At 49.2% G+C, this 24106-nt stretch overlaps 1 protein-coding gene across 2 annotated transcripts; it reads right to left on the bottom strand.

The window, feature by feature from the left end:
* Positions 1-4168: 4168 nt before the first annotated feature.
* Positions 4169-21145, bottom strand: ACKR3 (atypical chemokine receptor 3). 2 transcript variants are annotated; one of them, XM_077313608.1, is made up of 3 exons: positions 21012-21145; positions 14881-15037; positions 4169-6007 (listed from the first exon to the last, which is right to left on the bottom strand). In XM_077313608.1, exon 3 carries the CDS (start codon positions 5978-5980, stop codon positions 4892-4894), a length of 1089 nt encoding a protein of 362 aa, XP_077169723.1. In that variant the 5' UTR covers positions 5981-6007; positions 14881-15037; positions 21012-21145; the 3' UTR covers positions 4169-4891. The 2 variants fall into 2 exon arrangements, with proteins under 2 accessions (XP_077169723.1, XP_077169714.1); XM_077313599.1 differs by lacking the exon at positions 14881-15037 and having other exon boundaries at positions 21012-21144.
* Positions 21146-24106: the final 2961 nt, after the last annotated feature.

The following is a 24106-nucleotide window of genomic DNA, read 5'->3' as shown; positions in this document are numbered from 1 at the left end:
TGATCTACTGCCCTATCAGAACCCACCGACCAACTCAATGGCCATCTTAAAGAGCCTCCATCTTTCGCTCCCGAGCGGGCAATTTTTAACATCTATTTTTAATATTAGAACTAAATAGATGGGTTTAAATTTATATTTTGATACCAATTATATATGTTTTACCTCTGTGGTAAACTGCCCTGAGTCCCACGACATCAGCGTGGTGCAGTGGTTAAGAGCAATGGCTTCCAATTTGTCGAGCTGGGTTTGATTCCCCGCTCCTCCACATGCAGCCAGCTGGGTGACCTTGGGCTAGTCACAGTCCTGTTGAGAGTTGTTCTCACAGAGATGTTTCTCTCAGAGGTCTCTCAGCCCCACCTCCCTCACAGAGTTGAAGGGAAGGAGATTGTAAGCCACTTTGAGACTCCTGGATGTAAACTGCACGGAGCTTTTATTCCAACCTCAGATCGATTCAGTCCCTGCCCTCTACACAGAATGTGATATCCGTCTGGATTTTGGGCGATTTAAATTTTCCTTCTGCAGCAAGAAGGATCGATCTGGAGTGACCCTACCTTTATTGTGCAATATCTCAGAGTGCTTTTAATCCTCAATATCCGGATTGGGAAAGAAAGCTCCGTGGTAGAGAACCTCTGATAGGCTACACCTGGTCATGTGACACGCTTGCCTTCAAGGAGAAGCCCCTAATTTCTCTCAACTTCTGTCGGTCCTGGATTTTTCCTCCCTCCTCTGCCTTTTTTGATCCTCTCCCCCACCCCTCCAAGAAAAGAAAGAGGCTCCTCGCTTGGCTCCTCTCCCCCCACCCTTCAGGAAAAGAAAGAAAGAGGCTTGGCTCCCCCCCCCTTCTGAACTATCCTAACCATGTGCAGAAGACTTTCCTGTTTCAATGGGGGGGGGGGGGAGAGGAAGATCCGAGTTCAAAGCGATCTGAATTCAACAGGATTGACAATGGAATAAACCAAGTAATTGCAGACTCTGCCCTGGTACTGAAAAGTGGGGTATAAAAAACAGCTCTTCTTCTTTATAAATACAATTATAAATAAGGTTTCATTCTTCTGCAATTCCTGCCTTAGTAAAACTCCACCTTCCTCCCCCAAAGAGCTGGAATCCTTAATGGAAACTGCTGTCCTTATGGAAACACAGAATGCTGCTTCTGGGACTTGAGCAGAGACTTGTCAACAACCTCTGCAGCTTTTCAAGATGCTATGTGTCTCAGTGTGACTTTGAGTCCCTGCTAAGCAAAAAGTACTATATTTTCATCTGTTTTACTGTTTCTGGCAATCCTGTTTGACAGCAGGCATCCCACTTTCAGTCCTGGCATCTCCGGTTAAAAGCGCTCAGGTGGAAGGTGTTGGAAATGACCTGGGACTTACTTCTTCCCTTTTTCTATCCTTTTCCCCGAAGGGGTTCACGGGGGCGCCTGAGAACCGTGAGACGTAAAACTACAGTGTCAAAGTCTACAATGTAAACATTCGTTAGGATAATGAAAAGCTCAAATAACAGGAAATCTCAGTTTCAAATCATAGCCTTTGACCATAACCTTAAAGAGTGACATTCCCCCTTTCCTTAACTCCCACCCATTCAGGAAACCATTCAAGGGCCCAAAAGGCCTGGGTGGAGAAAGCCTGCCCCCTAACTTCACTTGAAGCTGTCTTATCCAAGATTGGTCTACCAAGGTCAGTCTGATCTCCTCTGATTGGGTTTCGGTGTTGGTCAAAGCCTTGAGAAACGTTCAAGTCTACAAGGGCCCCGAGAAGAGGAAAACGAGCTCTGTTTGAAAATGGAAATGCTGGAAATCTGCAGAGCAAAACATGGGGTTTCAGGATGTCTCTGAACTTCATCATGTACACTGTTCTCGGGGGGCGGGGGGGCTAGCATTATGAACTTCCCAGTACATCAAAGGATGAGGTACTTATCAGGGAACCAAAAGCTTCATTATAGTAATGAAGAGAGAAGGGAAAACGACAAAAGGAAGACAGTAAATCTCTCTGCGGGTTCCTGAATTGCCCGCCCGGTACTTGTAAGAGACACAGTTAACATGTGCCATTGATTCTGAGTAGGCTACAGCAACAGTCCGTTTCTGTCAGGGTTCATCGAGTCACAGAATCCCAGTGCTTAATGGGGTCACTGCCCCGAGGTCAGCAGGGAGAAGCCACAGAGGCCTGAGGCAAACAGCTCAGTCTGGAGGTCAGGGTTCAACGGCAGAGCATGCGGCTAGGGGTAGGGGAGGGGGCTCAGTCCAACAGCTCCTTCTCAAAAGAGGCAAGTCAGTCAGTTTGAAGAGCAGACCCTGGCTGTGAAGTTCAGCAGAGCTGCAAGAGACCCAGAGTCAGCTGGAGGGCCTCTTCGTGTCACCTAACGGCCAGAGCTTTCGACAGCTCAGTTCAACCTGCACCAGTTCCCACAACCTGGGTGGTTCAAGAGATAAGGCATTGGAGCCTCCCCAGACGGTCCACTTGGCTGATCCAGTTGAGGTGAAGGTCAAAAAGTGGACAGTGTTGCAAATATGCAAGGAATAGCAAAGCACCAGGCTGCTTAAAAGAATACAGGTTTTAAGAGAAGCAATTCTGTATAGAAATGGGGGTGGGGGGTGGGATTAGGTCCTACCATTTAACCAGCTGTTGACTTCATTGTCTGTTCTGGAGGCAAGCAGGGAGGAAGTATGCTCAAAGGAGCGGGAAATCTCCAATTCAGCCAATCAGGATACTGGTATTTGAAAAATGCCAGGATGTTGTTGATCTAAATATGCTAACTGTAGATCTCCCCCGATGCCCCCTGTAGGATATTCTTCGTATCTTCTTGAATCATGCATGCTGCAGATTTTGCATATTCCAACCCTGGGAAGCCTTGGAGACAAAACTCAGCCCCTCTTGCAGCATCCAGTACCTCCTTTCAGGACCGAAGCTTTAAATATAAGGATATTCAAAGTTTTCCCACAGGTTTTCATTGCCAAGCTGTCTAATCTTAAAACATGCCCTTTTCACTTGCAGGCCTGATGACACAGTCCTTAAAACCAGGGACACTTGGCCCAGAGGGGGGCATGGACTATCAATACGAAAAAGGCTGTCCAAGGGATCTGCCTGGCTACTACTGATCAACCCAGACTACCTTTTTCCTGTTGGTGGAACACCCACCCACGCTGAGAGAGGGCAATATGGCAGTGCTTCTCTCCCTGGGTGCCTGCCTTTGGTGGGCTGCCTGTGAAAGGCTGTGTCCTGGCCCCAGAAGCCAACCTTGCAGGTAGCCCCTTCACCAGAGGGAACATCAAGGGAGGCCAGCCACGGTGCCAACATCCTACCCAGGCCACTGTCAGGTACTGCAGAGGCAGGCTGTGGGCAGTCAGGCCCCTCAGCGGAATTCCCACCACCCCACATAAGCACCTGCTCCGGCACCTCTAACAGGACAGGGACCCATTATGTTCTCCACCACTGCTGGACAGGCCGCTCGTGGGTTTTCTGACTTTCCTTTGCTGCCTGTAGCCCTCTGCGTGTGTGCGCGCCCAAGGGCCAGCTCATCCCCCCTCCCACTTCACTCCCTCATGGCAAAGCAATTACCGCTGTCAAGGAAAGGGGTCTTTCCTCCCTGCGCATTGTCAGCTTCTTAGATTCCTCTGCCCTTCTCACAAGGTCATTCAGAGAGAGTGAGGAAGTGGAGATGGCTCCTCAAAAGGATGCAAAAGTCGCAGTCCCCACTCCCAAGCAGCCATTCTCTCAAGGGGAACTGATCTCTGGACAGGCCTTGGACCCTGGTGCCACATCTGTGTCACAAAGCCAAGCCAGGCCTCTGGAAGCCCAGATGTGTGGACTCCCCCCTCCCCCAACCAACCCTTGGCCAGTGCAGGGGCAGCCCTAGGGCCAGCTACCTCAGAGTGTCCACCGGTTTCTTTCCCTTCTGCTCACCGGTTTCCGAGAGGCTGTTGCTACAACGGGCTTTGCTACTAGTTTATTAATATGTACATTGTCTCAGGCAAGCAGAAATCTCTTTAGGGACCTTTGAAGCAAGAAAACCCAAATCCACATTTTTAAAAGAGCTTTTTAAAAAAAACCCTAAGGTTAAATCGGTTTAGAAACCCTGCACAGCCAGGATGAATCATAAATTCTCTGGGCTCTTCAGGCTGCCACGTATCTATCACAAAGGGCCCTTTTAAAAAGTAAACAGCATTTTGCGCCTGTTTTGAACTCAAAGACATTTATTTTAAAAAATAATTTACAGGTAAAGGAGGCAACGAGCCACTCTGAAAACACAAGAGACAGGATTATGTTTCACAACTCAACATGCTATAATACTATGAGTATTATAATAAAAATTTGTATCACAACTATTTTTGTCATCGGATGTTAGCCAAGACCAACTCTGAGGAACGTATAATTCTCACGTAGCAAACGGTTAACAGTTCTGCTCTTAACACAGCATCACTCTGAACAGAAATCTACTATTAAAACTACAGTATTACATAGTCACTGACAATATGCTTCATATATATATATATATATATGATAAAAATATATTTAATTTTTCCAATACCATTACAAAAAGGAACAGCAATAAAATAGAGTTCTGCCTTTAAATATACACTGTAAAAGGTATACAGCAAAGTCATTAAGTCTGGCTGCGATGGGGCACACAGAGGGTACTAGTAACGTCTTTAATACAAGATCCTTTGTTTACTGCACATTTTCTCTCCTATCCATAGCTGAAGAAAGTAGGGATTCTCTGGCAGTAACGAAAACATCAGAAAACATTCAAAATGCAGCGTTTTCGATAATACATGTTTTGCTCCACGTTTTGGAATTGATTGTTTCGTTGGGTCTTTTTAAGATTATTATTCAGTCAAATTTATCGTCCCGTTAAAGACTGAACATGGTAAGATAAAAGTCCTTTGGGGAAGTTGCCATCATTTTGCATTTTGCTCCAGCGCGGAGTACTCCGTTTCTGATACCCGGGAAGCCTCAATCAGCTTCGTCAGGCCCGTTTTCGCGGAGTACTTAAAGATGAACGCCTTCATGAGTTCGTACTTGTAGTTTCGGTTGATGAAGCTGTAGAGGATGGGGTTGACGCAGCAATGAACTAAGGACAAGCACTGAGTCACGTGAAGGGCCACGTAAAGGAAGTTCTCAAGCTGGCAGCTGAAGGCTATGAAATGGACGGCCGCAAAGATGTCGAGCAGGACGGTCACATGATACGGCAGCCAGCAGACGAGGAACACAAGGACGTAGGAGAAGATTATCTTCCCATTGCTCTTCTTCTCTTGGTCACTGGAGGCACAAATGACTCTTGCTAGAAGGCAATAGAAAGCAGCAATGACAGGAAAGGGAATGACAAAACCTAGAACCACAGAGCTCAGCTCCATTCCCACCAGCCATTCTTTAGCATTCTCCTCCGGGTAAACGGAGCGGCAGTAGGTTTCGCCACCTGTAGAGACTGTCTTTAGGTAATAGGCATCAGGAAGAGACACAAAAAAGGCAAACAGCCACACAAGGATGCAGATGCAACAACGGATCGTCTTCCTTTTCGCGCTGTTGGACGCCGCGAAATACACAACTGAGAGATACCGATCGACACTCATGCAAGCCAGGAAAAAGATGCTCCCGTACAGATTTATGGAGAACACCAGGAGTGTGATCTTGCACATGAATTCCCCCATGTGCCACTGGCCATGGTGAACGAGGGAGATGACCCAGAAAGGCACAGTGAGGACCACACATAAGTCAGCAACGGCTAGGTTTAAGATGTAGAGGTGCGTTTCGTAGCTGGTCTTTTTGGTTTGAAAGTTCATCCAAATCACGACAAAATTGGCCACCAGCCCTATCATGAATATGAAGATGTAGAAGACAGCCAGGATATAGAGCAGAGCACTTTTGTTGAGAGTATTCGGGCATGATACCGAATCCACGGTGATACAGTCTCCATGGCAGGTCAAGTTGGCTTCTGTAAGGTTCCCCACATCCAAATCAAACATCGAATGCATATCGACGCCACTCATAGTTGGCCAATGTGGAAGGAACAAAGTCTAAAAGCAAAGGTGGGGAGAGGAAGGAAGGAGAAATAGCAGAGTTAGAGAACATCCATTACTACACAACTGCCTTTGTTCCAAATGACCTTATTACCACCTCAAGAATGTTTTGGCCTGGCAACGGTTTACACAGCGAAGAAGATGATGCACAATATAAATACTTCAAACTTTATAGGAGGGGGAAAAAAACACACGCAGATCCGTGAAAGAAAAAAAATAACCGCTGAGGTCATAAAATTAATCTAGTGTACAGTGAAGAGACAACAGAGTTTCTGCACAATTTTCAGAAATAACAAATCTCCGGGACGTTTTGCTGGCTGCAGTTCCTGGCTGTGAAATCCACCAAGTCATCAGTCAGAAGAACTGTTGGGCGGCTGCCCACCAGAGATTAAACTGAGCAGCCGTCCCTGCAATTTCAAAATTACAGTTTGGGGTTCAAGGGTTAGCCTAAATGCTCCTAATAGCTTTTCCGGACATCCACAGGGAACTGAGGCCGCCAGTTAATCAAAGATGCCGGATGACAAAGCTTGTTACCCAGCTGCGGCAGGGGCGAGGTGCCTCCACCCAAGTCGCTCTCTATACCACATCACTGGGCTTCCCAGTTGGCTGGGTGCCCGTTAAGAGCTTTGCCTGGACACGGGATCCACATGTGCATCGACTCTTCTCTAGCGAAAGACTGCAGACGAACACTCTTATTTAATTAGTCAAGAAGCACTGTTAAAGGCTTTTCCATCTGTCTGCTCTTGGAGATGCAGTTCAGAAGTAACCTTGGCAGAAGACAGTGATGGGGCTACCTCTCAGAATTTTGGATGCCAAAGCAGCGGAGTTGCAACCCACTGGTAAGTTCTCTTGCTCAGCAATCACAGGGAAAAGACCAGACCTGGCCAAGAGCACAGAAACTGATTGGTACCAGATAGGGGGGAAGGCATCCCAAGGCATCGTGATCTGCCCAGAAACACTTTAGGGAGAAGGGTACTGCTGGAGTCAATGGGGGAGTTCGGGGGAGGGGGGGGCTTGCAATTTTGGGGGACGGCTGAAAATAATCTACACTTTGAATTTTTTTCCCCCATTGCAATGAGTGAAATGTTTTTCTTCAAAGTATACTGCGTGGAAAGAGTCTAAGGAATTAGAAAATAATCTATTGAAAAACTTGGGAGAACACTAGGAAAAAAATCTTCTATGAAACAGACTTTTCTTTTTGGAATGACTGAAATGTTCTAAGACCGCATAGGATGCAGCTGTTTGCAACTGTCTCACTTAAATGCATTTGCAGTTTTGCTGGCAGAAGATTAAGACTATGTTTTAAATTCCCTAAATATGCCAAAGAATGCAATTTAAATATCCTAATTAAGTTATATGTAACATATTTTATGCTGGTACAGCAGCAAATGAGGTTTTGGTTTGATAGGAACATTTTGCATGTATTCCCATTGAAAACAAAACAACAACAACATGGTTTTCCACAGCTTCAGAATTTCTGGAAATTTTACACATCTAGATAATGCTAATATTTAATTTATTCTTTTTTCTGTTGCCACCGTACTAAAGGGTTGGCAAGATGCTATTTTCAGGACAAATGTGAAATGCATAGTGCTCTCTTCCAAAAGTAGGTATCGCTTCCAGGTAAAACGGAAAAAACGAAAGATTCCAGGTTGGGTTAGATCCTAGGTTCCCCAAGCCCTGCCTTTCTTTTTGACAAAGCACAAAGGTGATATAAAACAGAAGGTAATGAATATGCTTTGTTCTTGGCTATTAGAAGTAGTGCCTTTGTACTTGGAAGTTCCAATTGTAAACACTGGGACTAAAAGGAACTAATAAAAGCTACGTAATCTTTCCAAGGCAACAATCACAGCTTGCTTTGGCAATTAATTCCGTAGGTGAATTAGGCATTCAATGAAAAACACAGATCCTTCTAATCCGTGTCACTGCATGGCTCAGAGAGCAAATACTGAGATAACAGTGATTAAATAAAAAAAATCCAATTCCCTTCTATTTGTGATTTCAGTGTTCTAAGAAAAAAAATCCAGAACTCTCTGCATTGTCTGAGGCAGAACTAAAGATGCAAAATATTCAGGCAGTTTCAAGTTGAGGGTGAGATGAGGAATTCTGTTTAAAGAATGTTAGGTTTGATAGGAAAGTATTACATGTATTTTAATATCCCTCAAATTTCTGTTTTTACTACCCTCCCTGGAAAAAAAACTGAAAACATATGCCATACTTACTTTCCTATCAAACCTAGCCTCTTTCTGTTGATTTACTGATTCTTTTACTGCATCATTTATAACTTTAGCATATAAAATTATACTATTTGACATACTATTTGACGTATTTGTGGAATTAGACATAGAAAGTCTTCATTTTTATATGACACAACTGTATTTATTCCCCGTACTTAAGATATACAAACTTCTGCACCCCATGCTCTGACAGCCCATGTATCATCTGAGAAGTAAAAGTGAAATTAAAAGTTGGATGCCAGAATTTCCACAGTAACCAAAACAAAATATTAATGGGACAGGAAAAAAAAACATGCAGTCACAATAGGAAAGACTACCAGCCTATTAGATTGCACGTTGTAACACTGAACTCTTTAACTTCAAGTGTATTAAGTGTTTCCTACATTATTTAAACTTAAATGAAAAACATTATTGAAAACATTGGAAAGTATACATAGGAACCAACATTATCTAATGCTGTAGAGGTTGCCTTGTGTGAAAACTTCTGTACTACACATTTTGGGTAAAACCTTTCCATTTTACTCAATCTAAAAAGATTTTTTTTAACCGTGTTTTTTTTTTCTGGTGCTCCTCAGAATTCCCCAATCTTTCCATTGCAAAACTTAAGTCCTTACGCAGACTTGACCATGCTAGATACTTGGTGTGAGGAAACCCTTGCCTTGAAGACATATTTCACTTATTCTGAAACAAAATACTTCATAGTTGTTTTTTATCCCCAGTGCTCCCTCAAGTTTCCCAGTTTTCCCACTAGAAAAAGGAGGGGAGGGGATCCTAATTTCCCCAGGGCTTCACCTCTAAACCAAAGCACACTATAAATGGCGGTGTCATATATTTATGAACATTTGGGCGTTTTTTTAAAAGTGAGCTTATATGCCGCTTGTACAGAGACCCGCTCAAGGTGGTTCACGAGTGAAAACAAATACCATAAAGGAATTAAAAATAACATAAATTATCAAGATTAAAAAAAAAAAGCCAGGGACATAAAGTCGGCCTTCAACTAATACAGAGCCGCATAAGCGAAAATACCCATAAACGATCCTTGGGCTAGAAGCAGCCAAGTAGAACTGAAAAACATTGAGCCCTTTAATTAAAACCTTGGGTAAAACTGAGTGTTTTGGTCTGTCACCTAAAGCGCAGCGCCAGACAAAGGTCAAGGAGGGCATTCAAGGGTCATTTCGGCTCAGACCTAACATATTTCTTTTTAAATATGCTTTGTGTTGAAGCCAGGAAACCTGCCCATGGACAGTCATTCAAATCCAGGGTTGTCTTGACACCCTTGATAGTTATATTGCCTCATTCTGGGCTGGCATCTCCGTGGTGGAGAAGTGGGCAAGGGTGTCAACAGGGGTTAGGCTCAGAGGTCGGTATCCCTACGGGTCACCCAAAAGCACGATAAAGGCTACATCTAATAAACCTGCTTGAAACAGTTTCATAGCCTCTCTTGACAGGTCTTAACTCACTATAATTAGCAGAATAGCCCGCATCCAGACACCCATCCTGCCCTTGTTATTTTTCTTCCAGTCAACCTGGCACTAGGACAAAATAGATTCAAGTGGGTAGCCGCGCTGGTCGGAAGCATTAGAGCAAATTCTGAGTGCAGTGGCAGCTTTAAGACCCAAAATAAAATAATAATAAAAGCTTTGTTGGTCTTAAAGGTGACACCGGACTCGACATTTGCTCTACTAGGACAAAATGTTCGCGTTGCGTGTTTATGTCAGGAACATATTGGGTTGGATCCTGCAGAACAGATCCACACAATCAGTTCCCTCTTCCAGGGGCAGCCTTCCAAGCCCTTCCCATTTTGGTCCTCGGGGGTCCAATCCCCCCCAAATCCTCCCCCCCCCCCGAGTGATGCTATGGGGCTGGGGCAGGGAGATAAGAAAAACTACATGCAGCTGGTTGAATTCGTCCTGCCCACGATAAATTTCAATGGGACCCAAGCCAGAGATCTTATGGGGATTTTGTCACCATCCACTGTTAAGGGGAAGAAGTATATTACTCTACCACAATGCCGTAATCTTCCCACGGGAGTGAATGGGGCACATAAAAACACCTCTATTACTTGGGGCAGTGGGCAGATCTCCGACCCGATGTGTCCCAGATTTCTGAGTGAGGCAGGATTTCAACAGGAGAAACTTGCCCCTCAATGGACACACAAGGACAGCTTTGTTTCCTGAATGGGTGAGAGTTAGTTCATTTTTATACGGTTACACACCCACCCCTCCCTGATTGGCCAATGATGGGCCCGGAGAGGGAGGAGCCCGGGTGGGCGTGTCCACAGCTTTGCTTCCCAACCATAGTCTGTATCATTGCGCCACTTCTGGGGTTTCTCGAGGCCTGAAGAATGTTTCAGGGGTTTCTCGATGGTCAAAAAGTTGAGAAAGGCTGCCCTGATGGGATGGCTCCGCAGGTGCAAGTAGGAAGAAGGGGGGAAAGCATGAAGAGGGGAGGCAAAACCCTGGCTGAGAAAGCCTCCTCTAAGCGCACAAACACTCACACACACACACACCCCGGATCATGTACCTTACAGCAGGGGTAGTCAACCTGTGGTCCTCCAGATGTCCATGGACTACAATTCCCATGAGCCCCTACCAGCATTTGCTGGCAGGGGCTCATGGGAATTGTAGTCCATGGACATCTGGAGGACCACAGGTTGACTACCCCTGCCTTCCAGCTCTTTGAAAGAAAATGCTTCCTCCTGGGTCAAAAGGTAGCAACTCTGGTAACAGCTCCGCATTTGCAGACATAGGGAGGCGCCCAGGATTAATTTTAAAACCTTCTTCTTTACTCTCTCCAAACCCAAGCGCACGCATGAACACACCCCATCTTGATGCTTACAATTTGAACATTTTCCCCTTGAGGGTACACCAGGTTCCCGACACCCCGTCCCTCTTACGGGACTGTTGCCAGGCAGGACTTACGCAAAGCCTGCCTTATGGAACCAGCAAAAACTCCCTGCTCTTTTTGCTCTAGCCTTGGGGCAATGTAAACTTTTATTTAGTAAACCGGGATGTTTCCAAGCCAAAAAAGTACTTATCTGCCAGCCCGTATTTATGAACATCTCTGAACTCCCTCTTCCCCTGTTAAACATCAGCCATCACGATGGATAGTTCTGCTAGATTTCGGCTTCTTTAACTGTTTCAAGAGCTGAAGGAGCAGATAAAATCGACAGTCTGCCTAAGGAACAAAACTTCCAATCGTTACTAGAGCTTTTGGGGAATGCACAGTGCAGGAGAAGCCTCAGATCCCAAATCAGTAGTTCTGTTTCATTTGAGCGAACCTTATCCGTTGTTATTAGTTCTCTCTTGCATCTGGTTTTGTATTCACGCTCATGGGGGCAGGACGCCTACATTGACTGCTTTCTTCCATTTCTTCCATTCACTGGCTACAGACAAAAAGCAAACCTGAGCCACCAAATTCTACATGCCCCTGGCTCTTTATTTCATTTTCGCCATCAATTCACAGCTGACGTACGACACCCCTGTAGGGCAGCCTTTTTCAACCTTTTGACAGGGGAGGAGCCCCTGAAATAATTTTTCAGACTTCACGGGGCCCCGGAAGTGATGTCAGCTGGCCACGCCTCCCTGCTATGCCCCCGGAAGTAACATCACTACCCACATCCTTCGCTCCCTCTCGCCCACCTTTACTATTATGGCGGCTCTGCCTCATGTAGGCTGGAAGGAAGAATAGGAGGCGAGAAGACAGGCCAGATTCCCCCTCCCGTACCACACCACTTCATATCTCCTGTGAACCCCCTTCAGAGTTCCCCATGGACACCTGGGGTGGGAATCCCTGCTGTAGGGTTTTCAATACAAGAGAGATTCAGAGGGAAGTTCCCATTGCTTGCCTCTGCATAGTCATTCTGGCATTTCTTGGTGGTCTCCCATCCCAATATGGACCACGGTCAATCCTGCTTAGTCAGCAAGATCTGACAAGATCATGTCATCTTGGGTTTACCTGGATAGGGCTAGGCAGGTTTACTCTGATCAAGGGAGAAGGAAGCAGACATACATAAAGTCTCCAGTTTTTATATATATTGAGTTGAGATAAGAATTCTTCATTGTTCAAGAACTGATTTTTATACCCCCTGCTTTTCACTACCCGAATGGGTCCCAAAGTGGATTACAATCACCTTTCCCTTCCTTTCCCCACAAGAGACCCTGTGAGGTAGATGGGGCTGAGAGCACTCTAAGAGAACTGTTCTGTGAGAACAGTTCTAAGAGAACTGCGACTGGCCCAAGGTCGCCCAGCTGGCTGCACATGGAAGGCTGGGGAATCAAACTCAGTTTTCCAGATTAGAGTCGCTGCTTTTAACCACTAATCCATGCTGGTGCTAACTTGTGCTCTTGACATGACCTGATGTTTATCACTTTATTAACGTTAATGGTAATTTTTAAATCTCATAACGTTTGTCTGTATTTATTGTCGTTGCTTATATATGTGAATATTCATACATTTTAGAATTTAAAAAATAAGTTTTTTAAAAAAAACTATCAGGCTGGCTGATGAGTTATTCAATTATAGAAATAAATGCATTTTTTGTGGCCATGACAATTGTGGTTGCAAGTTGTGGGATGAGGAGGTAGCATCTTTACCTCTCGCACCCACTCATAACAAGGGGGAGGTGTCAGAAGCAGAGTATCCAAGGTCACACTGATGTTCCAGTGACAGAAATTTAGCGCAGAGTCTGCACTCAACAAAAGGTCCTTGTAGGGGAGGAATATAGAACCTACAGCCCAGGAGTTCCCAACTTTTGAGCATGTAGGCAGCTTTGGAACTCTGACACAGTATGCTGGGTGCAGCTACAAAATGGCTGCCATGGAAGGGGGAGTCAGCCACAAAATGGCTGCCACAGAAGGTGGAGTCAGCCACAAAATGGCTGCCACAGCATACCTTCAGTCACACAATGAAGATCCCTATGCTGTAGTGTAGACCTGCTGCCAAATAAATCTGCACAGCCAATCAAGAGAGACTCCAGGCGAGTCTACATTAGGCCAGATCATCACCAAAACGAACCATCATCAAGATGCACTGTGAGGGGATTAGTTGTGGGGTGGAAAGATAGCTTTTTTTTCGCCACCAGGGTGTGTGCTGTATTTTAATGGGTTTATAATAATTGTTTTATCTGGGGTTTTATTCTGTAACCCGCCGCGAGACAGTTCGCCGATAGCAGCAGGTAACAAATCCAATGTAATAATAATATTTTTATTTTAAAAACCCAATGGCCCATCAGAAATCTTGCTGGGCAAAAGCCACACCTGGCCCCACCCACTTTGTAAAACAATGGGCGCCAGGAAAGGCATTTGTGGGTGCTATAGTGACCACAAGCACCTTGGGAGGGGGGCTGCTCTAAACTCTCATCTAGTGTCACCGCTCCTGAAAGTGAATTGCAATATTGGAAGTTATTTCAGCTAGGAGAAAAGGGATGGGTTACAAGAAGGCAAGTCACCCTCTCCCCGCCCACCCCATACATACCCAAGATCACCCCCGCTCCCCCTTCTGATTTCTGGACCACTGCAGAAGAAACACACCCACTTCTGCCACCAGCATTGACCTATCCTTCCAGCAAGAGGGACAACTGACCATCCAGCATCCCAGTTCACTCATTATCCTTGAGTTCTTGCAGCCTTGGTGTGTCAGGTAACTCAGTGTGTTTATGTCATCCACCAGCACTCTAATGTTTCAGAACTGCTCTTCCCAGTGACCTTGGCTCCGTCTCCCAAGGACCTTAAATTCTGGGTGTGCAAGTGTAACTTGAGATTCTTCCGTGCGAATAAGCGATCTCCACATCGCCCAAGTGGAGGAGCTGCGATTGTGCGCCTTGGAGGTACACTGCCCTCTGCTGAAACAGGTCAGGAACAAGCAGGGTTTCCTTTAACAGGGTAGCTAATATCTGCGATAGATAAACTCAGGAGCCAAGAATCCCTTCCTCCGAAGGCCAGAAACACTTTTAGTGTAATAAGGGCCAACGTCGCTGTGAAAACCACAAGTCTGCTGCAGCAGAATATCTAAGCGCTTCCAGGCAGAAAATAAAATCTAAGGTTCTCGCTGCTTTGCTTATCCACGGACTTCAGAAAGCGATGCTTTGATTTGCATTAATCCGTTCACTATCGCTGACAGCGCTGGCCTGAAGCCACCACAGAAGCCGGGACTGAAAAGAGAAGCCCAGCTTTTAGCAGGGCCATTAAAAACTCCACTTGGTTTAATGTTGTGGAATCAACATCTCATTACCACTTTAACCATCTTGCGAAAAAAGCATTTCCTTTCTTGCTAATGCGATTAGCCCTTCCAGGGCGAGTTTTCCCCGCTTAGCCTTCTTCCAAAGGAGCCCGGCCTGACTCACAGGCGGTGAAATCAACAATCCGGCCAGTTACGATGGCAAAACACACACACACACACCCTCCTCCTGGCCAAGTGGATAGAATGACGGGCCATGAAAGCAGAGGCCTTCAGCCAGCTGAGGGTGGGCTCTACACACACACACACACACACACACACATACACACACGCCAGCGCTAGCCCAGGAAGAGCAAAGGAATGGAATCTAGCAGGCCAGTTTAAGCAGAAAACAATGGCGACAGGGTTAATGAACAACTCAGGAACCGCATCTTCCCACAGGCCAGTCAGACTCACCCTGGAACAGGTTGGAAAGGCTGGAAAAACACCCCCGTCTTTCTTCCACGACCACTTTTCTATCAAGCAAATGTCAGCTCATGACCGAGGAGCTTGCAGGGAAGAGGAGATGCAGCCAGGAAAGCAAGTGAGAGGGTCCAATCGCCCAGGGGATTAGCTGCAGATACAGAAGACCGGGGACATTCATAGGCAGAGATTAGTACACAGAAAGGCCTAAGTGGCCATTGTTAGGAATTGCCTGTGTGACCAAGATTTCACACCCAGATTAAGAGACGGGGGAGATAGGACAAGCCCCCAAGAAGGTAGATTCAGGTGGGCCACCATGTAGGTCTGAAGCAGCGGAGTTCAGGGACATCTCTAAGACCAACAGAGATTTATTCAAGGTGTGAGCTTTCTCGGGTATTATCTGTTATCCGTCTTCACAAGGAAAGGCTGAGGGACTTGGGAAGGTTCAGTCCAGAGGTGAGATCGAGAAGGGTCATGATAGCTCTTGCAAAGTATCTGAAGGGTTGCGAGGAGGAAGGCAGGGAGTCGTTCCTGTTGGCAGCAGAAGACAGGACCTGCAGTAATGGGTTTAAACTACGTGTAGAACAGTACCAGGTAGATATCCGGGGGGAAATGTCACAATCAGCGTAGTTCAGCTGGGTTGCCTTAGGAGGTGGTGAGCTCCTCCTTACTGGCGGTCCTCAAGCAGTAACTGTACAGATACTTCTCATGGATGCTTTAGGCTGATCATGCATTGAGCCAGAGGTTGGACTAGGTGGCCTGTATGGCCCCTTCCCACTCTATGATTCATTCTAGGCAGCCCTTCATGGAAATTAAATCCCCACCAGCCCTCTCTCTACCTATATGTAATGGTTGAGGGTATTGTGTTGCACATCAGCACAAAAACGTGTACCTTGACTGTTGCCACCGGACTCAAAACTTCATTCTACAGCCCACGGACTTGCCTTTACGTGCCCTTACTCTGTGGCAGAAGCGGAGTGAATCCGGCAGGCTCAACTGTATTCTAGAAATAACGTGAGGTTTTAGGGACAAGAGCAATCAGGCCCCTGAGGGATTCAAGTCTTGGAAATCGCCTGTTCCCAATTCTTGCAAATTTGGCGCTATTCTGCACGTTGCTCACCAAACTCTGGACCTCCCACCCTACTTCAGAGTGTGAAGACCATGTGCAAGTTCCCTCCTAAATATATATTTTTTAATTTATGCATGTCGCAGGACATCAAGGGTCGAGATCCACTCACTCTTCATCTCCTGATAGGGACATTTCCTACTTAACGGGAATTTCTTAAACGTAACTTCCAAACTAGACAGACGGAATCCAGTAGAAACGACGCACAGTATGCTGAAAACATTTTGTGCTTAGCAGCCTGTCTTGGTCCCCAACGACAGCTATTTGGGAAGAAGAAGAGCTGGGTTTCATACCTGCTTTTTGCTACCCAAAGGAGTCCCAAAACAGCGTACAAATTCCTTTCCCTTCCTCTCCCAACAACAGACAGAGGTAGGTAGGTGGGGCTGAGAGCTCTAAGAGAACTACTCTGCAAAAACAGCTTTAAGGGAACTGGGACTAGCCCAAGGTCACCCAGCTGGCTGCATGTAGAGCAGCAGGGAACCAAGCCCAGTTCTCCAGATCAGAGGCCACTGCCGTTAACCGCCACCCCACACTGGTGGCATAATTTGTTATAGCTCCTTAGTGCCATGTTTCAACATCACCGAAATGACATGTTTCGTTGGGCCAACTTGCAACGTGGACACAGAATCAAAAGAGTGGGCACATTCATGGGAAGAGTAAAGAGGCAGCTATCATTCGTTTTTATGTTGTTACCCTGTTCTTAGGCCTACTTTCAATTTACATCGGGGAAAATACCACCTTTGAGTCCGGTGGTCAGCTCCTTCCACGTCTGCAAACCATGAGCTAAGAGCCAGCTCCCATGAGACCAACGCAAGGCAGCTGAGCCAACAGCCCCCAAAGTGGATTCGAGGAAAATGCAAAGACCGGGCGAAATAAACAACTCCTACGGCAGCTCTTCCAAAAGACACAGAGGCCAAGGGCAGCTCTGGAGCCCCTGAACCAGGGGACAAAGCCCTCTCCCTTCCCCAATCCCATGCAGACAGGGGCGGGAGCAGCAGCATCCAACTGCGACCCTCCAGATGTCCATGGACTACAATTCCCATGAGCCCCTGCCAGTGTTCACTGGTGGGGGCTCATGGGAATTGTAGTCCATGGACATCTGGAGGGCCGCATTTTGACTACCCCTGGGTTAGTGGAAGAGGCATCTGCAGCTGTCAAGCATCAAACTTCTCACACGTCGAGAGAAGGAAGAGAGAACAAGACAAAAATACAAGAAACCGGTCCTTTTAGGGAACAGCCCCTTCACAAAATGGGTCATCGCCTCATCATTCAACACTTTTAAATGCAGCAGAACAAAATTTGAGTCCAGGAGCACCTTTGAGACAAACCAAGTTTCATTCGAGGTATAAGCTTTCGTGTGCAGGAATGCTTCTTCAGGCAGAAGCATGCTTGCCCATGAAAGCCTACACCCAGAAGAAAACTGGGCTGGTCTCAAAGTGGCTGCTGGATTTGAACATTGTTCTGCTGCTTCAGACCAGCATGGCTGCCCACCTGAATCAACCTACCCCCAAGGAACGACCTGTGACCCGCATGGCTCGGACTTTGTTTGGAACATGCCCATATTTTTAAATTTAAAATGTACATGAGCCTCTCCATGCAGCAGGGGTTATTGACACCACCTCCTCTGCTTTCTACTGAGCCTTCTTGAAGGATTACTTTACGGCAGGGGTAGTCAAACTGCGGCCCTCCAGATGTCCATGGACTACAATTCCCAGGAGCCCCTGCCAGCGAATGCTGGCAGGGGCTCCTGGGAATTATAGTCCACGGACATCTGGAGGGCCGCAGTTTGACTACCCCTGCTTTACGGGAAAGCTCTTTGGGGCCCCTGCGTGAGGCCAACCCTCAAAAGCAAAGAAGTAGCAGAATTACATGCGGCAGCCACTCTAAAGGCCGTATGATGAACTCTTCTGCCCCATCCAACTGTGCATGTTGGATCTGTGAAGGTTCAAGGGAGTGGCAGGTTAGAGTGGATGAGCGATGGTTGTGAGTGCCCTGCATAGTGCAGGGGGTTGGACTAGATGACCCACAAGGTCCCCTCCAACTCGATGATTCTATCTGACCCATCGTTTTGGAAAACCCCAGGTGATGCCAGCGGTCCTCTGCCAACAGGCTCCCGGAAAAATTATTTAATTCCTTCTTTTACATCCAGGCCTTTCTCCCCAAGGGGGACCGAAGGTGGCTTCCTCTGCACCTTCCGCTTTCACCCTTTCCTCACAAGAACCCTGTGAGGTAGTCTAAGCGTGCACAACAGGCCAAAGATCCCCCCCCAGCACACTTCTGTGGCAGAGTGTGTGATCTGAACCCGGGTCGCCCCAATCCTAGCCTCATGTACTAGCCACTACCCCAGATTTGCTCTCACTAGAAAGACGCCTGTGTTGATCCCAGCCAGCTAACAGGATCTGTATCTGCCAAAATGGGGCTTAACTTCTAGCAAAGGGAGTCAAGGAGAATTATGAGGCCGCAAGCAAAGTCTTGCACAAGCTTTAGGGTCCTGTGGGCCAAATCTGGAAAGATCTGATCTGACGTTTGCACAATCTGTGAACTTTATGCTTCCGTGGCTGAGAAAGGAAGAACTGAAGTGGGGCTGTGCTCGACTTTGTTCTATTTTGCGCCCTTAAAAAAAGAACCCAGACACAGTACTATTTTGCACCTTAATAAAAGAACAGGCAGACAATTCGAGGGAGGGCTGTCGGCTATTTATAGAAGACATTCAGTGCGCTCACATAAGGGGGGCTGGGGATGGGGCTGTTGCCTCTGGATATTTCCCAAGGCCTGTTTGCCCTTGGTTGGAAGTCACAGGTTGCTACGTCCAGAGAAAGGGGCATTTTATTTCTCTGCAAGGCAGCATTTCCTGGGGGTTTTTTTTTAAGCATAATAACATATCTCAAGAAGATGCAATCCTATGCAGAGTTGCTCCAATCTACACTCACTAATTTAGACTGGGGTAAGTCTTCTCAGGACTGCCTTGGCAGCAGGAGGCAGCAAACCCTCCGACCTGCCAGTTAGAGCCCCCCCCCCGACACCCCCCCCCCCCCCGCTCAGTGGAAAGTGCACAGTTGCTCGCTCTGCTGCACAACTTTCTTCCCTGCACAGGCAAATCGAAGCCTTAAACTCTTTGCACGGGAAGGGGGGGGGGAGACGCTTTTGCCAAAAGAAAGTCCCCCAATCCTTTCCAGCGGATCATAAAACCTCTAATGAGGTCTTCGCAAAGCCCTTTCTGCTTCTATCAACCGGTTTACAGCCTTCCCCACCCCCGCACGCCTCCAAAGTCCCGGGCAAGTGTTTATTGCGCCAGGACCGAGAGCAGGCGGCGGCTCCCCGGGACGGCCGCCTGGCCCCAGGGAAGGCCGGCCCGGAACAAAAGCGGTCTCGTCTCTGCCGCTCAGGAGGCTTGGTTTCGGATAAAGTGAGGAGGGAGGTTGGGGGAGGGGGGTAGAAAGCGAAGCAGAGTCCGGAGCCCTGGCATTTGCGCTCTGCAGGAACGAAGGCGCGAGGAAAGACGATGCGCCGCTGGCGACCAAGCGCACGTCCGTCCGTCCATTCATTCACATTCATTCATTCATTCATTCATTCATTCAAGCAGTGCTCTTTATGCCCCATGACGACGACGCGCGGGCTGAAAAAGGGCTGGTTTGCAACGGGCTGTCGGGGGGGGGGGGGTTCTTAGAGGAAACCACGCCTGGCCTCCCCCCAGAGGCGAAAAGGACCGAACAGAGGCCACCCTGTTTGGGTCGCGTTGTGATCTGGCAACTGTCACTGGAAAGGACAATAACGCCAGGAAAAGTCCACGGCAGCCGCTCAAGGGGAAGATCCGACGCGGGACGGACGGGCTCCGGCAAGGAAGCCGCGAACTTCGGTTTGCACGCCTAAAAAGATTTTGTTGGTCTCAAAGGTGCTAATGGACTCTGCTTTTATTGTGCTGCTTCAGACCAACACGGCTACCCATTCGAATCTATCCGAGGAAGGGTGTTCGCGACAGGCCGCTGTGCAGGGCATCCATGCACAGAGTGAGGCGGCACTTCGCGCACGCACGGAGGAGGGAAAGGGCTCTGCGCACTCGGGACGGGGTCTGGCAAGCCGGGGTGGGCGTTCTTTCCACGCGTCCGTTTCCCCGCATTTGCAAACACCCGCTCATTGCCTGGACGTGCACGGACGGCCAAAGGGAAGGGAGGCGGCCGCCTTCCTCCCGGAGCCCCGGATTGCAAAAGCACCCGCAATCCAGGCAGGCAGGGAGCCGCAGCCAACTCCGCGGCCGGCCTCTGCGTGCGTGTCTATGTGCATGTGTGTGCGCGCGTCCACGGCCGCAAGCGGGCAACATGCGCCCGGGCATGCTTCCTCGGCCGTCGGTCTCCCTATAGAGCTCCAGGGGTAGTCAACCTGTGATCCCCCAGATGTGCATGGACTATAATTCCCACGAGCCCCTGCCAGCGCTTGCTGGCAGGGGCTCGTGGGAATTGTAGTCCATGCACATCTGGAGGACCACAGGTTGACTACCCCTGCTCTAGAGGACCTGACTCCCCGGTGACGCGCGCGCAAGGTTGCATTCATACCCCAACCGTATCCGCCCCACGCGCACCCAAAATGCAAGCGTCTTTTCTTCCCAGGAACCGCGGCTGGGCGCCTTCGGCTCCGAGGCGACCGAGCAAGTTCGTCCCGCGAGTTGCACGGCCGCCGCCTCCGCAATGCACACTGCCTCTCACCCCAAACCTGCACCGCCCCACAGCCAGCCTTGGCCGACCATTCGGAAAGCGTCCCTTCGGAAAGCGCTCGGGGCTCGAGCAGCCCGGTGCGCGTCCGGAGCCAGCGGCGCCTCCCCGCGCCGGCGCCTCCCCGCCCAGCCAGGAGGGAGCTGCGGGGGACCCGGCCACAAAGAGCCGGCGAGGCTGGGAAGGGGGCGCGGAACAAAGGAAGGAGCGCGGGGGCGCCCTGTCCCGACCCGACCCGCGGCCCACCCCGCGCGGTCGCGGCTCGTGCCCCGGGCGCGGCGCCTTCTCCTTACCGCCGCCTCGCCTGGCCGTGCCGCCCGCGCGCGGGGAGTCCTGCCGAGCCGAGGTCCGCGCAGCGCCGGCGAGAGACTGGCGGGGCTGGCCGGCTGGCGCGGCGCTTTAAGTAGGCTGCCGAGAGGAGAGGCGCCTCTAGAGGGCGGCTCCTCCCTCCGGCCCCGGAGAAACCGCCGCCGCCGTTCGTCCAGCCAGCCAGCCAGCCAGCCCGCCGGCCGCGTGTAGCGCGCTCGCCTCGTCGCCCAGCCTTGTCCCGCCTTGGCCGGGCTGCTGCGGCGTCGTGTGCGGGCCGTGGCGAGCCCGGGGAAAGTTGCGCGCGGGCCTGAGCCGGACTCGGCCGCAGCTGCTGCTGCTGCTGCTGCTCCTTTGGCGGCAGGCGCCGTCATTGTCCGGGTCTATTTCCCAGCTCCACGGCCTGGCTGCTTGCTCCCTCGACAAGATGCGCTTCACTTGCCCGGGCTTGCCATTCCCGCGTCGGGTGGGTCTCTCTGTCCTTGGGGTTCTCTGTCTTGAGAACTCTTTTGGAACAGTTCTGTCAGAGCTCTCTCTCAGCCCTGCTTACTTACCTCACAGTGTGCCCGTTAGGGGGAGACGGAGGGGAAAGTGTATGTGTCATCCGCTTCTCTCAGAGTTCTGGCATTCTCGCCTACCACCCAGGTTGGAAGGGGAGGAAGGAAAGGCGATTGTGAAGCCGCTTTGAGACATAGGTGGCCTTCAGGGCGACCTTGGGCCATGCACAGTTCTCTCAGAGCTCACCCCACCCCACCTAATGCACAGGGTGGCCAAGGCCCCTCTCCCATCTGCACCACTGAGACCCTCCGAGATTAGAGATGACTCATGGGTTTAGACTTTTGTATTTCGATGTGCAGAGGAGATTTTCTTTGTTTGAGGGTGCTCTTCGAGGCAGTGGGTGATATAGATCCCAGCCGATCTTTTCCAAAGCTGTAGGTGAGTCTGCCTTTGCAAACCTTTCCTGCATTGCTTGTGAATCTCTGTCCTGCTGCTTCATCACTGCATAGATACGGTGCTAGAAAGTGGCGGTGAGTCCCTACAGCTGGCTGACTTACGGCCACCCCATAGGGGGTTTGGGGGCAAGAGAGACCTTCAGCGGTGCTTTGCCTGTGGCTGCATAGTGACCCTGGACTTCCTTTGTGGCCTCCCAGCTGGATACTAGCCAGGGTGGACCCTGCTTGGCTTCCGAGATCTAGTTAGTTTGGCACTCAAACTTTGTTCTGTGATGCGAATAGCAAAGGACCGGATCACCCGGGAACCATTGCAGCTCAAGCAGGCGAGAGGAAGGCGTTTGGCCTGGCTCATTCTGCTTGGCGGGACACACGGGGAGCGAATTGAGCCCCACTGTCAGAATTCTAGGCTTGTAGAAAAGAAAACTTCTATTTTGGAAAGTTTATTCTTGAGCAGAAAGCATCCAACATCGGAAACTGCCAGAACTGGGGTTGTTGTTGTTGTTAGTTGCGAAGTCGTGTCCGACCCATCGCAACCCCATGGACAATGATCCTCCAGGCCTTCCTGTCCTCCACCATTCCCCGGAGTCCATTTAAGTTCGCACCTACTGCTTCAGGGACTCCATCCAGCCATCTCATTCTCTGTCGTCCCCTTCTTCTTTTGCCCTCAGTCGCTCCCAGCATTAGGCTCTTCTCCAGGGAGTCCTTCCTTCTCATGAGGTGGCCAAAGTATTTGAGCTTCATCTTCAGGATCTGGCCTTCTAAGGAGCAGTCAGGGCTGATCTCCTCTAGGACTGACCGGTTTGTTCGCCTTGCAGTCCAAGGGACTCGCAAGAGTCTTCTCCAGCACCAGAGTTCAAAAGCCTCAATTCTTTGACGCTCGGCCTTCCTTATGGTCCAATTTTCACAGCTATACATTGCAGCTGGGAAGACCATAGCCTTGTCTAAACACACTTTTGTTGGCAGGGTGATGTCTCTGTTTTTTAGGATGCTGTCTAGATTTGCCATAGCTTTCCTCCCAAGGAGAAAGCGTCTTTTAATTTCTTTGCTGCAGTCCCCATCTGCAATTATTATCGAGGAATCACATATATAAAAAAATAAGAACATGCCCTCCCCTCCCTCCCATGGGAAGGTGATGACTCGGGTTTCAGGATGAGACAAAACATGCTGCTAATCAGGACAAGCAAACTAAGGCAAAAGGAGTTCAGCCCACCGCATGTTGTGGGAAGCAGAGGCAATAACGAGATACATGGCCTTGAAGAGAGGAACCCGCATAGCAGAGACCAGAGAAAACGGACAGCTTCACACATCAATCACTGCGACCCATTAAACTCATGTCAGAATACCTAGGATTCCAACACCCACCAGAGCTGCCAGCACCCAGGAAATCACCTTGGGCCCTCCCAGCTGGCGTCTGCGGGGCTCAGGAGGTAAAGGTGGGCACGTGCTAGTTCTCTTCTTCCGGCAGCCCTTCAGGGAGCCTGCCTTGTGGGCACGGGCAGAGAACCAACCCAGGTTTTAAAGTCCGCTCCTGTTTGCTGGCTGGCGTTCCCGGGTGCTCAGTCATTGGCCGCCTCGCAAGAAAGTGAGCCGAGCTGAATGAAGCCAGCTGCATCTTCCCCCGGGGGGTCTGCATCCTCTTCCAACTTTTTCAGTAGGGTGGCCAACTCCATTCAGAGTGTGTAGATGCAGATATGTACACGATGCTCGCTGTTGGCTAGAGAAATGGTCATCCTGGCGGTGATCCTACATAGTTTCTCTGTCAGAGCTCCTTAGGGGCTCCCCGGTCTTCCCCTTTATCCTACCTTAGTGGACTTGGCCACAAGCTGTTCTTGGCGCTGGTGTGAAAGCAGGGGCTGGCCGCTTCCATTGGCCGGGGGGGGGGGGCGTTCTCATGCGGTTACCGCACAGGGAAAGGATGTGTGGCCTGGATGCCTACTCCTGCCTCAAACCGCTTCCTCTCTCCCCACCCCCTCAGTCCTCATTGGGGGTGGCAGGGAGGCGTGGCCACCCAACATCACTTCCGGGGCTCCTCGAAGCCTGAAAAATATTTTAAGGGTTCCTCCACGGTCAAAAGGTTGGAAAATCCTGACTGAATTGAGATGATCATATTTTGGTCGGTCGTGTTACGA

This window comes from Paroedura picta, chromosome 1 (assembly GCF_049243985.1).
Source record: "Paroedura picta isolate Pp20150507F chromosome 1, Ppicta_v3.0, whole genome shotgun sequence".
Lineage (NCBI taxonomy): Eukaryota > Metazoa > Chordata > Lepidosauria > Squamata > Gekkonidae > Paroedura > Paroedura picta.
The sequence above is the reverse complement of the archived record's forward strand: the minus strand, read 5'-3'. Positions and strand labels throughout refer to the sequence as shown.

Bases quoted from the DNA above. Each gene is read 5' to 3' on its own strand.
- ACKR3 (XM_077313608.1), bottom strand. From the start codon at position 5,980: ATGAGTGGCGTCGATATGCATTCGATGTTTGATTTGGATGTGGGGAAC.